This window comes from Sciurus vulgaris (genome assembly GCF_902686455.1).
Source record: "Sciurus vulgaris genome assembly, chromosome: 7".
NCBI classification, from domain to species: Eukaryota; Metazoa; Chordata; class Mammalia; order Rodentia; family Sciuridae; genus Sciurus; species Sciurus vulgaris.
The window spans coordinates 120,909,293-120,923,411 of record NC_136467.1 but is presented as its reverse complement, the minus strand read 5'-3'; the positions used below and the strand labels follow the sequence as shown (position 1 = coordinate 120,923,411).

The window sequence follows — 14,119 nt, the reverse complement described above, 5'->3', positions numbered from 1 at the left end:
CACCCCCCACTATTCATTACATCCCTACGGATAAAGTATACTGCTTTTTTCCTTTTCTGTTACAAAGAAAACTATGTGATAACACTTCTAAAAGAATACCTTGAATCTACCATACAAATAAAAAATTTTCATTTTTGCATATTATCTTTGGTTTTGTTCAAATATAGGTTTTTAAAATTAGTTGAATGCTCCATAGCATCTGGAGACATTTTTACTACTTCTTTAATGAATGCAGGGACTATTATTAATGTCTACATAATTTAGTCAACTGACACAGTACCTCATTATTACCTAACCATCCCAATACTGGATTCTAACTCCATTTTCAATTCTTTGCGCCTAGGTAACATGGATTTTAAGTACACTGTGACAAGAGAGGTTGTATCCCCAGCCCTAAACATGAATAACACAGAAGACAACCTTAACAAATGTTGTTAAATGATGAGTAAACAAACAAATGTTTGTTCATACAGCTTTTTCTCCTCTTAAATTATTTCACTGGGATAAATTCTTTTTTTTTTCTTTTTTTGCAGTGCTGGGGATTGAACCCAGGGCCTTGTGCATGTGAGGCAAGCACTCTACCAACTGAGCTATCTCCCCAGCCCATTCACTGGGATAAATTCTAAGAAGTAAACTACTCAAAAGACAAAGGGAATATTATTGCACAGTTCTTAATAAATGTTGCCACACCATATTCTAATCAGAAGTCTCTGACTTTATAATGCTTATCAAGGAAACTCACACCTCCTATGAGTCAGATAACATGATCAGTACTTTAATTGTATTGTCTTATTTATAACTCTTTAGTCACACATCACTGACACAGTTATTAAATATCTTGCTGGCACAACAGCAAAACCAAAGTCAGAAATTAGCTGGTACTCTTTCCTGCCAGACCAGGATTACTTTACCTCTCCCAAAACACCTTATCTCATCTGGAAAACAGGGATAATGATATCTTTCCAGCAGGAATGAGAATTGATGCACATAGGGTTCAAAACACAATTCCTGGCACATAATTAGCCCTAAGAAAGAAGTAGGTACTCCTGAGGTGGTGAGTTTTTCTTCCCCATTACTGGGGATTGAACTCAGAGCCTTGCACATGCTATGCAAGCACTCAACCACTGAGGTATATCCCCAGTCCTTTTATTTTTCATTTTCAGACAGGGTCTCACTAAGTTGCCCCAGCTGTCCTTGAACTTGAAATCTTCTTGCCTTAGCCTCCTGCGTAGCTGGGATTACAGATATGCACCATCAAGCAAACTGTTAAAATTTTAAGTAAATCAGGAGGTGAAACCAAACACAGATAAAAGAATCCTGATGCTCAGGGAGATCCCTGCTCAAGGTCACAAAATCAGAAATAGTGTGGCCAAGATTTGAGCCCCTGTGACTTCAATGTCGTTGGATTTTCCATGACATGGCCTTCTTTGAGTACATTCTCGGGTTTTAACATACAAATTTCTCAAGGGACAAGGCCATAAGAGCCCTGTTCAGATAGGTCAGCTTTTATTGTTTTATTTTTAAACAAATTCCGTGTGTGTGGGCGGGGGGGAGAAGGTAAACTGCTAAACAAGGACAGCTTTGAGCCTGCTAACTTGATATATTTCTTTTTACAGAACTGCAAACAATTAGCCAAGGAACAGGATCTCAAGATTATGTTTTGCCTGTACACCTCTAGGAAAGGAGATGTCTAACAAAAAATCAGTACGTGCACCAAATACGATTCAAGTCTAGACTTTCAAAAAATGCTATAGCTATTGTGAGCACACAGCAGAAACTCAGTACTTCTGCATTCATTCCTATAATCTATGTAGCTGAACACATAAATGAACTTGCTTGTGAGAAAATTTTATGACAAGTCTGAGCTAGCATACTACAGAGGGCAAATCGATACCTCCCAGAATCCCCACTTCTCTTCAGCTAAATGAAATCTCCAAGTTCTTGGCCTTCAACATGTTTGCTGGACCAGAACGTGGACTAAGTCAGCATTAATGTGCCTCAGGTACAGGGCCAGGGCATGTGAACTCAAAACCACACAAGGTATGCCAGTGCTTTATTAAAAATACATGTGGGGGCTAGATTTTTGGCTCAGTGGTAGAATGCTTGTCTGGCATGTGTGAGGCCCTGGATTCAATCCTCAGCACCACATACAAATAAATAAAGGTCCACTGACAACTAAAAAAAATTTTTAAAAATAAGCTGGGAAAGGTAGTGTATGCCTGTAATCCTAGCGGTTTGGGAGGCTGAGACAGGAGGATCACAAGTTCAAAGCCAGCCTCAGCAATGATGAGGTGCTAAGCAACTCAGTGAGACTCTGTCTCTAAATAAAATATAAAATAGGGTTGGGGATGTCGCTCAGTGATTGAGTGATCCTGAGTTCAATCCCCAGTACCAAAAAAACAAACAAAAAAACAAACAAACCATACACACCCATACACATATATCTGAACTTGATGGCATCAGAAAATATCTCCATAGCATTAATGTTTTAAAAGCAGAAATCCAAGCTATTTACTTTTAAGATGCTAACTTTATATAAGTTACTGACACAGAGAGAAAGGTATCAAAGTTATTAAAACAGTGGTAATCTTTCAGTGGTGAGATTATAGGTTATTTCTTCTTTACATTGTTCAAATTTTCATTTATATTACTTTCAAAATGAAGAAAAAAACTACTAACCAGAAGAAATTATTTGACAAGTCTCCTGCTCTCTTAAAACAGAAAAACAAAGGTTTTCAAAGAAAGATAGAAATCTTCAGGACTTTCAAAGATAAGAAAGTTACAAAAAAGACAGCAAGGAAGAAAAATACACTAGGCATTAAATTTACTTTTATACTTAGAAAAAAATTCTGCATAATAGAACACAACATTCTAGAATTTTAGAGCTAAAGGACTTTAGAGCTTCTCTAGATCAGTATGTTCACTATCTAGATAAGAACACTAAGGTCCAAATGGTAAGAGATTTGCCAAGCTTCTCCAAACTCAGTTAGCAGTACAGAGATTCTCTTCTAATTTACTGAGTTTAGAAACTAAGCAACTAAGCTTATTTGCATATCTCAAAATAAATATAAACAGGCCAGTACAACAGAGGCTGAGCAGTCTTCTTTAAACAGAGGGAATGTGATTAAACACCTGGACTTTGCACCAGGTTTTTCGTTGTTGCCTTGCTTCCTGGTTCTTGGACCAGTTCCTCATTAACTGATGAAGTTCCCTACACAGAGGTTTGGATAGGTAAAGTATTAGCAATATAGGTAATTATATGCTAAGAGAAAAGTACTATCTTTGGCTTTATTTCAAAATAACACTCTAAATTAATTGTGTTCTTGAACATTTTCAAGAATGTCTTTTAAGAGGAATATTCAAGCAAACTACAGAATCATGAGTCTTTCAGAGAGAGGAAGTGATACCAAACAACAATTTTAAAAAAGAGAGGAAAAACACACAAGGTCAATCACATCTCCCCCATGTCATTACTACAAGTGGTGTAGGTGTTACCGCAAAGGTTGCTCAGAGCAGCGGACACCACCTGCTGATACCTCCACACATACCTTGCTGTCCAAGAGAAGGTTGTCTGGTTTGATGTCTCTGTGGATGAATCCAAGTTGGTGAATAGAGTCTATGGCTAATACTGTTTCTGCTATATAAAACTGAGTTTCCTCTTCTGTCAGGGTATCTTTTTTCATCAACAAGGTCATCATGTCCCCTGTAGATAAAAAGATACAAAGCCACCACCACACAATCACATACAGACACAGACACACAGACATACACACAAGCAACACGTAAGTAAGTACTGGTTTTCAGATCTTCTCTATCTGCCAACATGAGGCACATAAACAGAACCTTGCTATACACCAGAGACTGACCCGCACTGCCACTATGATTGTGCAGGAATGACAAGGAGTAGTTTATAATACTTAAGGGGTTTAAAAAAAAAAAAAAAATCACAGCCACAGAGAGCAAAACATTTTCATACCTAAGTTATGTAATACTGACCATTTTGCTGTGATTTCTATTTTGCTTTTGAGAGGAAAAGGAAATTTCTCCCAAACTTAACTTTAAAAAAAACACTTTTGCTTAGTATAATTATTTGGACTATGGGGAAAACCTACTTTACTTTTCTTTTTGCACAAAAATCTGAAAACCTCTCTAACTCTAGAAGCAAATGGCACTTCACATAGGTTGTACTGCTGCTGTTAGAGAAACTGAAATGTCAAACAAAAATGTAAATATCTGGGAAGGCTAAAAACAAGCTTTCCAACTTCTATTCACAAAACACTGGAAGATAAACCAAAAAAAGGCAGAACTTATGCAGCCAAGCATCAGTCAACAAAAGCTGAAAATGCCATACCTGGATGCATAATAACTGCCTCCCAGAAGTGCACACTGAACACCTCTCAAGATCAGTGGTTTTTTCCTTGTGTTTTGTTACATAACAAATGTATACCAATATCCATCACTTTTAAAACACAGTATCAGTTTTAGCAGTTAAATGGCAACCTCCTTAGTTTTCTGCAAAGTCAAAATTTAATTATTTCTGCTTAATATGAGCAACATAAAATAGCAGAAAAAAGATTCAGATCCTAAAATTCAACAGACAAAAACAAAGAAAATATGTATAAGTAGTTTAAAGTTAAGAAAAATAGGAAAGGTTCAGTTTAAACCTTATATAAAGCTATATATGTTAGAAAAACAAGGAAAAGAGAGAGAAGCCTCTATTTTAATATAGCATCATGCTTTTAAAATTTCATTTCAATCATAAATTTTACTGTTTGTATTCTTGGGAGAAAAGTAGATATTTTTCACTCAGGCAAAAATTAAATCCTCTTTTTGGCCCAAGACTTTAAAAATATACTCCTAATTACTCTTGGAAGCATTCAATCAGGAGGCACACCAAAGACTGGGGGTGTGCACTCAGACCAACATTAAGAGGCCTCCACTCTCGGCACAGGACAGCAGTCAATGGCTTCACACAGCACCTTTGTGAGCCTGCCCAGATGACCAGAGAGCTCAGGCCAGATAGTCTATGCTGCTGAAGGCCAGCTTCACCAAGTGCAGGAGACATGAGAAGCTATGGAAGATGGTGCAGTAAGGTCTGAGGAGATATACATCAAGGAATTGGTGACTGGGCTGGGGAGATAGCTCAGTTGGTAGAGTGCTTGCCTTACAAGCACAAAGCCCTGGGTTCAATCCCCAGCACTGCAAAAAAAAAAAAAAAAGAGGAGTTGGTGACTAAGCTGGGTCTCAGTTCTATTTAAGTACTAGCACGTAAATATTTTAAAGTTTCTCCTCATTCTGCTGGACAGACTCTTTTGTAACCTTGACCAATTGTTAATAAAAAGTATTGATGACCCTGGATCTAAACTAAGGGTTGTCACAAGATCATTATTATGCCACAACTGTATTTGCTTTGCCAAGAACCAAAAAGCAAACAGTTATCTTTGGTTTTTCTCCACCAGTTTGCTCAGAATTCATCTAATCACTGAGAAACAGATTGTGTTCCCCAAAACAGATGGTGTGTTCTGTTCTGAATTTACTTTGAGAGGCCTTAGAAGAGGCACATGCCGAGGTATGTCAAACTGGAAATCTCAGAAATGAGAAACTGATTCTGGCTACTAATATAGGTTATGAGAAAGTCACTCCTTATAATAAGTAAAAGAAAATGAAATTTAAAAAGTTGAAGCAAAGAATGTTATAGCTTCAATTTTGTCACTTGGATACCTTATACATGATTCCCATTGACAGGAGGAAAGCAAGCAGAACTGCCTAATTTATTCCTACACATTTTAAAAGGAAAAGGAAAAAGAACTGTCCATCTGAAATTATAAGAATGAATGAAAAGGTTACTAAGATTATAGAAAGGCACCCCAGCACAAGACAGGCTACTGACCTCCTATATAGACCTAAAAGAAGATAAAGAAAGAACTTTGTGAGCACAATTAAAGTAGAAAGGAGGGTTAATTGTTGATGTGAGAAAGAGAAACCACAGAACAAAAAGGAAAAATGACCTTTCATCGTTAAGTAATTACCTCCAGGCAGGAACTCCATGATTAGGTAGAGGTTTAGCTTATCCTGAAAACTATAGAACATTTTCACAACCCACAAACTGTCTGCCTCCACTAGAATGTCACGCTCCGCACGAATGTGGCCAACCTGGAGGTATACGCATTTGATTAATGACAAGCCTTGCTCTACTTTATTAGACTGCATATTTGCTTAAACAATTTAAATATTGTTTTGAGTATTTAACTGTGATGATGCAAAAGATCTACTTACACAAACCTACTAACTCAAAATTGACATTTGATTTGAAAATACTTGGTGATGAAAACTTGAGTGATAAAAGGCTTTAAAAATGGCAAAATGAATAGCTATAATACAAATGGCAACTTCAACATGCTATAAATTAAACCTCTGATCAGTTAAAATTACCACTCTTTTGTACATATTTCTGTTCTAATAATCCCTTATGATAAAAATAAGTCCCTAAAATAAGACTCTCCAAACAAGTCCTCCCTCAAGTCTACAATGACATATAAAATGACAGTGACAATTCTAGAATACTATGATGCCACAGTATTTAGTTCACTGTGGAGCAAAGAATATGTGCTCAGTCATTTCTCACTGCATTAAAATATGAGAACATCTGCTGGGCACGGTGGCACACATCTGTAATCCCAGCTTCTCTAGAGGCTAAGGCAGAAAGAAGGAAAGTTTGAGGTCAGCCTGGACAACTTAGTGAGACCCTGTCTCAAAATTAAAAAGTTAAAAAAGGGTTGGGTAAAAACAAAAGCTCAGTGGTAGAGTGCCCCTGCATTTAATGCCCAATACTGTAAGAAAAAAAAGAGACAGAGAGACCAACTAAGAAAAGTTATAGATTAAAATTAATGACATTTTCAGTTTTCTTATTTTACTAAAATAGCTAACTAAAGGAGAGCAAGTTGCAAAAGGATAAGGCAAACTGGTAGAATTATTTTGCTAAAATAATGCTTTATAATATCAAATTTGTCATATTTACTTTAAATATATAAGAGCAATCAAAACATTGCTACCTATTATGAAATCCCATCCTTCCTTTTTTCTTTTCCTTTTTTTTTTTTTTTGTGCTAGGGTCTTGCTATATTGTGGAGCCTGGCCTCAAGCTTGAAATTCTTCTGCCTCAGCCTCCTCTCTTTAAAAGTGTCAGAAGATCCAAAGTTGGGTTGCATCAAGTTTAAGTTTTATTTAGACCCAGTCCAAGCCTTTAATAGAGATTCTGGTCTTAATTTATGCTATCAGTCTTCTTCTTTTTTTTTTTTTTTTTGGTACCAGGAATTGAACCCAGGGACACTTAACCACTGAGCCACATCCTTAGCCCTTTTTATGTAATTTTTTGAGAGAGGCCCTCTCTAAGTTGTTTAGGGCCTCAAGAAGTTGCTGCTAAGCCTGATTTTGAACTTGCCATCCTCCTGCCTCAGCTTCCTGAGAGGCTGCAACCAGCTTGTTACTAGTCTTAAGTTTTTATAATATGTTCCAAAGTAAAAGATTTACCAAGAATCATAAACTGATACTTTTGTTGGCAAATTCAGCCCAATGGTGGTTGTTTTGATTAATATGATGCTTTACACACTTGCTTTATTGGTACTCTTTGCACTACTCTTCCACTTGGACACAGAGCCCACTCTCTCCTATCTTACATATATCCTAGATTTACATATAACCTGCTTCATTTGTCCAGGTTAATTCTCAGGGCCATGGAAGCATTTTAATTACATATTAAGTTTTCAGTCTCTACTAAAATTGTTCTTTGGGAGACAACAGCTTCAATGTGCATAAAACTACATTTTTCTGTTTTTAAGGTGTGGGTGAAAAAAATGTACAGTAAGGGTGATAAGGAATAATGCTATAAAACCACAAAAAAGTTAAGTAAAGCATCTGCCTTTATTCAACCTAAATATAAAAGTAAAGTTTTTGCAAAACTAATGCTGCTTGCTGACCTGTAGTCCTGCAGCCATAGCTATGACCCCATTCAGAAATTAAAAACTGTTCAAGGTGGCCTTCATGTGCCTGCTTACATTAAGGCCCCTATCTACTGCAAGGAGCAAGAAAAAGTGGGGCACTACTATTACTACACTCACCTCGGAGGTCAAAATGGTGACTGCAGCATCTGTTTGTCCAGGGGAAAGCTAATCATTGCAAGCACACCTTGCCCTTCTCTCCTGAGGCTGATATGACAGCAAGGAGTCTCAAGATCTACAGGTGGAGTCAGTTGAAGATGGAAAAGGGAAGAGCCAAAAGGTTCTCTTTCCTCCATTCTGTAAATATTTAATAGGGTGGGGTGCTAACTGCTCTCTGGGGCACTAAGAAAGCAGAGATGAAAGTTAGGCTTTGTCCTACCATAATAGTACACTGGCATCACAAGTAAAATTGCCCTTTTCACTAGAAATATCTGACACTAACTAAATACTGGTGTCTTATCCTTTAAAATTTTTCCAAGTAGAAGAAATTTCCACCATGTAGAGCAAAATAACAAGCCAAACTTTCAGTGGTAGCCTTCATTCATGCTCAGTTCAATAAAGTCACCAATAACAACAAAAAAAATTTTTTTTCCTCTAGATAAGGCACCTGTAACTATAAAAAGTTAGGCTCTGAATCTAGACTTTGTCAGTTCTACCCAAAAATGATGACTGGATTTGCATTGGACTACTAACTTTCACTTATGCTCCTTCAAGATGTTTGACCCAGATAGAATCTATGGTTACAGACTTTACCTGGACTATACCAAGATCAAACCTAGGTAACTGGTACATTACTTAAGGTGAGCTAAACAATTAAGTTAATGTCCCATTTAATGCATAAATTAATGCAATGTTTAAAATCCTAATTCTAATAGATATGTTTATTTTCATGGAGAAAAATCTTAGAAATTGATTTTTAAAAAGGCAGAATATTTGATAAAATATTAGATACCCTGTTGGGCACCTGGCACATGCTTTTTGGAATTAATAAAATTCTGAAAGTCACAGTATGTACTGTATTTCACAATTTTCTTCTGACTGCTAATTATTTGATAAAAGTTTCAAGCCTTCATTAAAACTATAGAAAGTATGTCTTATAAAAATAAATCTTTTTAATTTTTTTTTTTTTAATGTGGTGCTGAGGATCGAACCCAGCACCTCACAGATGCTAGGCAAGGACTCTGCTACTGAATCACATCCCCAGGCCCAAAAATAAATCTTATAATAATAAATCTTACTTATGAAATGCAAGTATACTGACTAGTCAATAACAGAAATGATATTTTCCTTCTCAAGATTAACTGCATACTTTCAGTACCTACACATTCATACCATACACTAACTTCTAGGTAATATATAAATAGGGCTACACTGCAGTTTCATTTTTATTTTTTTCAGTACTACAATTGACCCCAGGGGCATTCTACCACTGAGCTATATTCTAGCCCTTTTTATTTTTGAGATAGAGTCTGCCTAAGTTGGCAAGGTCAGCCTGGAACTTGTGATCCTGTCTCAACCTTTGAGTCACTGGGATTATAGGCATGTGCCACTGTGCCTGGCTTACACTGCTTTTTGCATAAGATTCCTGTCAGCTTAAAATACAGCATCTGAAGATTTACGGCCTGAGAATTTGACACTGTCAACCAAAATTCCTAAGAGTCTAAAGTTTCTGGGTAACAATGAAAATTAAAGAGAAAATAAAACTTCCAAATTTTGGAGGTGGCACTTCAATGAAGGCAGAGAAGACTCCATGATTACACTCCTCTCAAGAGGTAGACAGGACTGGATGTAGGGCCCGTCTCCATCCTTAACCTTGGGCTCTTTAGAGAAGCTCTCTCTGCCAAAAGGTCTCTCTTTACACTCCTGTAACACTGGACCTTTTACAGGACACTTGTGGTAATCACTCACAACAATTAAGAAACCAGCTAAATTAAACTGGATTTACAGAAAGTCTGCCTTCTCACTTTTTAAAAATATACATTTCAATATTTGTACCTTACTTATTTTGCATAAGGAACTTACATATCTCATACACCTATTTGCAAAGTGGGTTCAGGTTTTAGAAAGCATTGAGGTTCTTTGACGGGATGACATGCTAGGGCCTCAGTCATGTTAGGTAAGCACTCTACCACTGAGCTACATCACCAGTCCTGTGAAAGCATTCTTAATCATTAAAGAAGAAACTGCAATGCTCTCCCATTTGCATTATATTTTTCAAATTAATTCAGATATTGGAAGATCAGCCTCTCTAAGGTAATTCAGAACCTATTCAGAAGACCTAATTTTGGTTTAGGTGTGAATGAATGAACTTACAGAATGAAGCATATTGAGACACACCTTACAATGTCAGTTCTAAATTCTAACTCCTAGTCCTCAGTTCCAAGGTATATAAACAATTCCTATTCTCAGCATTTGGTAAGCATCCATACCAAGTATGACCTTAAAAAGAGGTCCTCATGATAAGGCTATCTTGTAATCGAGTGGGAGCTTCACACAGCAGCTACTTCTGTAACAGGTTTTCAATGTTAAAATGACTACCCACAAGCATTATTTGTACTTTTAAATATGTAACTGCTTCTTTGTAAGAGTAAAAAGTAGTTATCATATTATAGTCATAAATAACAGAGCTAAAGAAAACAATAATAAAATATACATTGCAACTAAGCAAATAGTTTTCGAGACAAAAAATTCAGAGGCTGACCAAAAACCCTGCTCCAACTGTGCTTTACCTGCTCTTTTTCGAGCATATCTGCTTTACGGAGGATTTTCATTGCATATACGTGCCCTGTATCTTTCTTCTGAACAAGCCGCACCTTAAAAAGTCAAAAGAAATGCCAAGTCAAAAGTCCACGTCACCAAGTTAATGTTTTTATGTGTTATAACAAAGACAAAGGTCTTTTGTTTGGTTGGTTTTTGGTTTTGGCAGACTTGGGGATAGAACCTAGGGCCTAACAAGTTAAACTGAAAAAGTGTCAGAATTTGAACATGAACAACTAGTAGTTAACAAAGCAGAAGAAAATGCTTTTCAGTGTCTCAAAATGAATACATTACACATAGTAATGTCACTACTGGTAACATTCTCAAACATCTCTATATCTGAACAGCTTTGGCTCCACAGTTGAACAAACCAATCTAATTTAAAAGCCTCAATTTCAAACTTAAGGATGAGTTAAATACCTGGCATATGTTATCTAATCATCTCTGGAAACCTAAGCAAATGATTATAACAACATTTACAATAAAAGTAAAAACTCATGCACAGGAAAAATGTCTGGAAGTAAAATGTTAAGGTTTCATGCAGTTTTACTTTCTTTTGTATATTTTCCAAGGTTTCAAAAGAGAACAGATGGGGCTGGGGGTGTGGTTCAGTGGTAGAGCACTTGCCAAGCATGTATGAGGCACTGGGTTGGATTCTCAGCATTACATATAAATAACTAAATAAAATAAAGGCCCAAAGGCAACTACAAACGTATTTAAACAAGGAGAGAGAGAACAGATACTTCTATGATGAAAAGAAAATTAACAGTCCACAAAACAAAGAAAAACCTCTTGGCACGTTCCTGCACATCCTTCCCTTCTCTTCCAAGATAAAGTTATTTTTCTCTGCATCTTGCTTCACGTTTTTCCCGTGTCCCATGTCCCTTTCTCCCTGAACAGAAAACCAGTCTAAGATTGCTTTCCCTCTCTCAAAGGGTATCAACAGTGATTCTGTATACCAACGGATCAATTTTATCTTTCACTTGTGCCTTTGAAATATCACATTTCCCCTGGGTACTGGTTTTCATTAATATGCTACTCCTTCTATACAAATATAATTTAACTAATATATGAGCAGGTCATTCACTTTGGGTTTTTCCATTAATGAGAATTATCTTTCATGGACTCCTTCAAACACCCCCAACAGCTTGCTCTGGTAACTGAGCAGAATACACTTATAAGCATAGCTGGGCGAGGGGGCTAGAAATGTAGCTCAGTGGTAAAGCACTTGCCTAACGTGTAAGGGCCTGAGTTCAATTCCCAGCACCACCAAAAAAAAAAAAGTATCTGGGCAAGGGTCTGGGGACATAACTCAGTGGCTGAAAATTTGCCTACCATGAGGGCCTGGGTTTAATCCCCAGGACTGTTTTAAAAAAATAAAAAAAAAAAAAAAAAAAGGACATGCACCAAAGTTGCAAATGCTTCCAGTTCTCTACCCCTACCTATGTAACTCCTTTCTGTAAATTCTCTCCTAGGTCATCTTTTCAGAGATATATGAATAAAGGGTGGAGATAGCTACTAGTTTGCTCCTGGAGAAGTAGTGTGGTATTGGGAAAAACAAAAGCCTTAGGGTCAGACTTGGACCTGATGTCTGGTCCTGGTGCACAAATGCTATATGACACTGGGTTTTTATATATAACCTCAGAGTATTAACTTCAACATCTATAAAATGGGTTTTTGTCATGATTACAGGAGAAAAGCACTGAGTAAATAATAAATATTGATTTCCTTCTACCTTTCAACTCTCCCTCTAGATCAATATTTAAAGTACCAACCTCATCCCTGGCAAAATAGAAAAGAACAGAGATCTGGGACAGTGAAAAAGGGAAGAATGAGAGAAAGAAGCCAGATAGAGCAGTTAGGATGTGGTCTTGTGTGCCTGTCCACCAACCCCCACATATTTCATTTATATCAATGATGGTATGTTGGAAAGTTTGAAGTACTGCGGGGTTTTTTGTACTTTACAAGCAGCTTTAGTTTTTACCTCACCAAATGCTCCTCTGCCTATGACTTTTAAGGACTCAAAATCTTCCAAACCAAGTCTTGTTCTCTTCAAACGAAGAAACTCTGTCTCCTTCCGAGCATGTGCTGATCTCCTGAGTCTTTTCTAGTATTTAAAAAAAAGAGGAAAAGTAAGGAGTTGAAATTATGAAACTGTACGACTAAGTCTTATGTGTGTCTTGTCTTGCCCAGGTGGAGAACAGGACCACGCTAAACTAGACAATCTCACACAACAGTACAACAAAAGGATTCTTAAGAGGTCATTTGTCCTTTCCCTGGCCTGCAGACCCAAGAAGCAGGTGCCTTCTCTGGGAGCTCTGACTAATCTACTTCAGCAATCCATTACTCTAACATTTCTAATGAAGGAGGATGAACATTTTCTTTTAATCCTTTTTATATAGAATAAAATTATTTTTCTATTTTCCTTGGGTTTTGTTGCTATTGTTTGATTTGTTTGTTTTGCTGCAGTTGTTGTTTTATGGTTCTGAGGATGGAACCCAGGGGGGACTTCCCAAGTACCACTCCTGCCCTTTTTGAGACAGGATCTCACCACTAAGTCACTGAGGCTGGCCTTGAACTTTCAATCCTACCTCAGCCTCCTGAGGTGCTGGGATTACAAGTGTGCGATACTGTGCCCAGCTCCTCTGGGTCTTCATACATGCTACATATAGTTCATTGTGTGCTTGAACTTTCTATCATTCTTATAAATAATGCATATTTTTCACCACCATCCTGGATTCTAAATTTCTGAAGGCATTTCTACTGCCATTTAGTTACTTGCATGATCCTTCATTAACTGTATTTTTCCTGCCACATCTGTAGGCAGTGGGCAGAGGGCTAATTTGAGATAGGTAACTTGCTTCACTTCCAAGTAGTGTTTCACTAAACTCGTAAGATTGCTATGTCTTACTCTTTTAAATTTTAATTTGATCTCATTGACCCCACCCTTTTTCTTGGAATTCTCATCTAGGCACATACATTCCTACAGAAGTCTTCCTTTCCTGGGTATCTAATAATTAACTTCTCCTTCTTTATGCATACCCAAATCCAGAAGCATGCCACCCCTCGAGTTCCTTTGTGACTGAGCCCAAATCCTTCTTCCCCTTGGCACCAAGGCTAACTTGATGGACATGAGACAACCTTCTGTGCTGGATTTCAAGGAAGATTTTTCCAATACTAATTACCTCTTCATCTTTTAGGCCTTCCTCTTCCATCACTTTTTCTAACTTCTTTTGTCTAAAACAAAAAATAACAAGATATACAAAATAACATTTGAATACTTTCTGAAAATTCTATACAAAAATAATAACTGGTTTTTGAAAAATGACAAAATCAGGTAAACCTAAAATTCCTATTAAAAACAA

At 37.0% G+C, this 14,119-nt stretch overlaps 1 protein-coding gene across 4 annotated transcripts in view; it reads right to left on the bottom strand.

The window, feature by feature from the left end:
* STK38 (serine/threonine kinase 38) overlaps positions 1-14,119 on the bottom strand; it is a 49,484-nt gene that overhangs the window by 19,508 nt on the left and 15,857 nt on the right. For all 4 annotated transcript variants that reach the window (XM_079148774.1, XM_079148775.1, XM_079148776.1 and 1 more), the window contains exons 3-7: positions 13,940-13,991; positions 12,739-12,861; positions 10,727-10,810; positions 6,030-6,153; positions 3,549-3,703 (exon numbers count right to left, since the gene is read on the bottom strand). In XM_079148774.1, the coding sequence (XP_079004900.1) occupies positions 3,549-3,703; positions 6,030-6,153; positions 10,727-10,810; positions 12,739-12,861; positions 13,940-13,991 (538 nt within the window). The remainder of the gene's footprint in view (positions 1-3,548; positions 3,704-6,029; positions 6,154-10,726; positions 10,811-12,738; positions 12,862-13,939; positions 13,992-14,119) is intronic.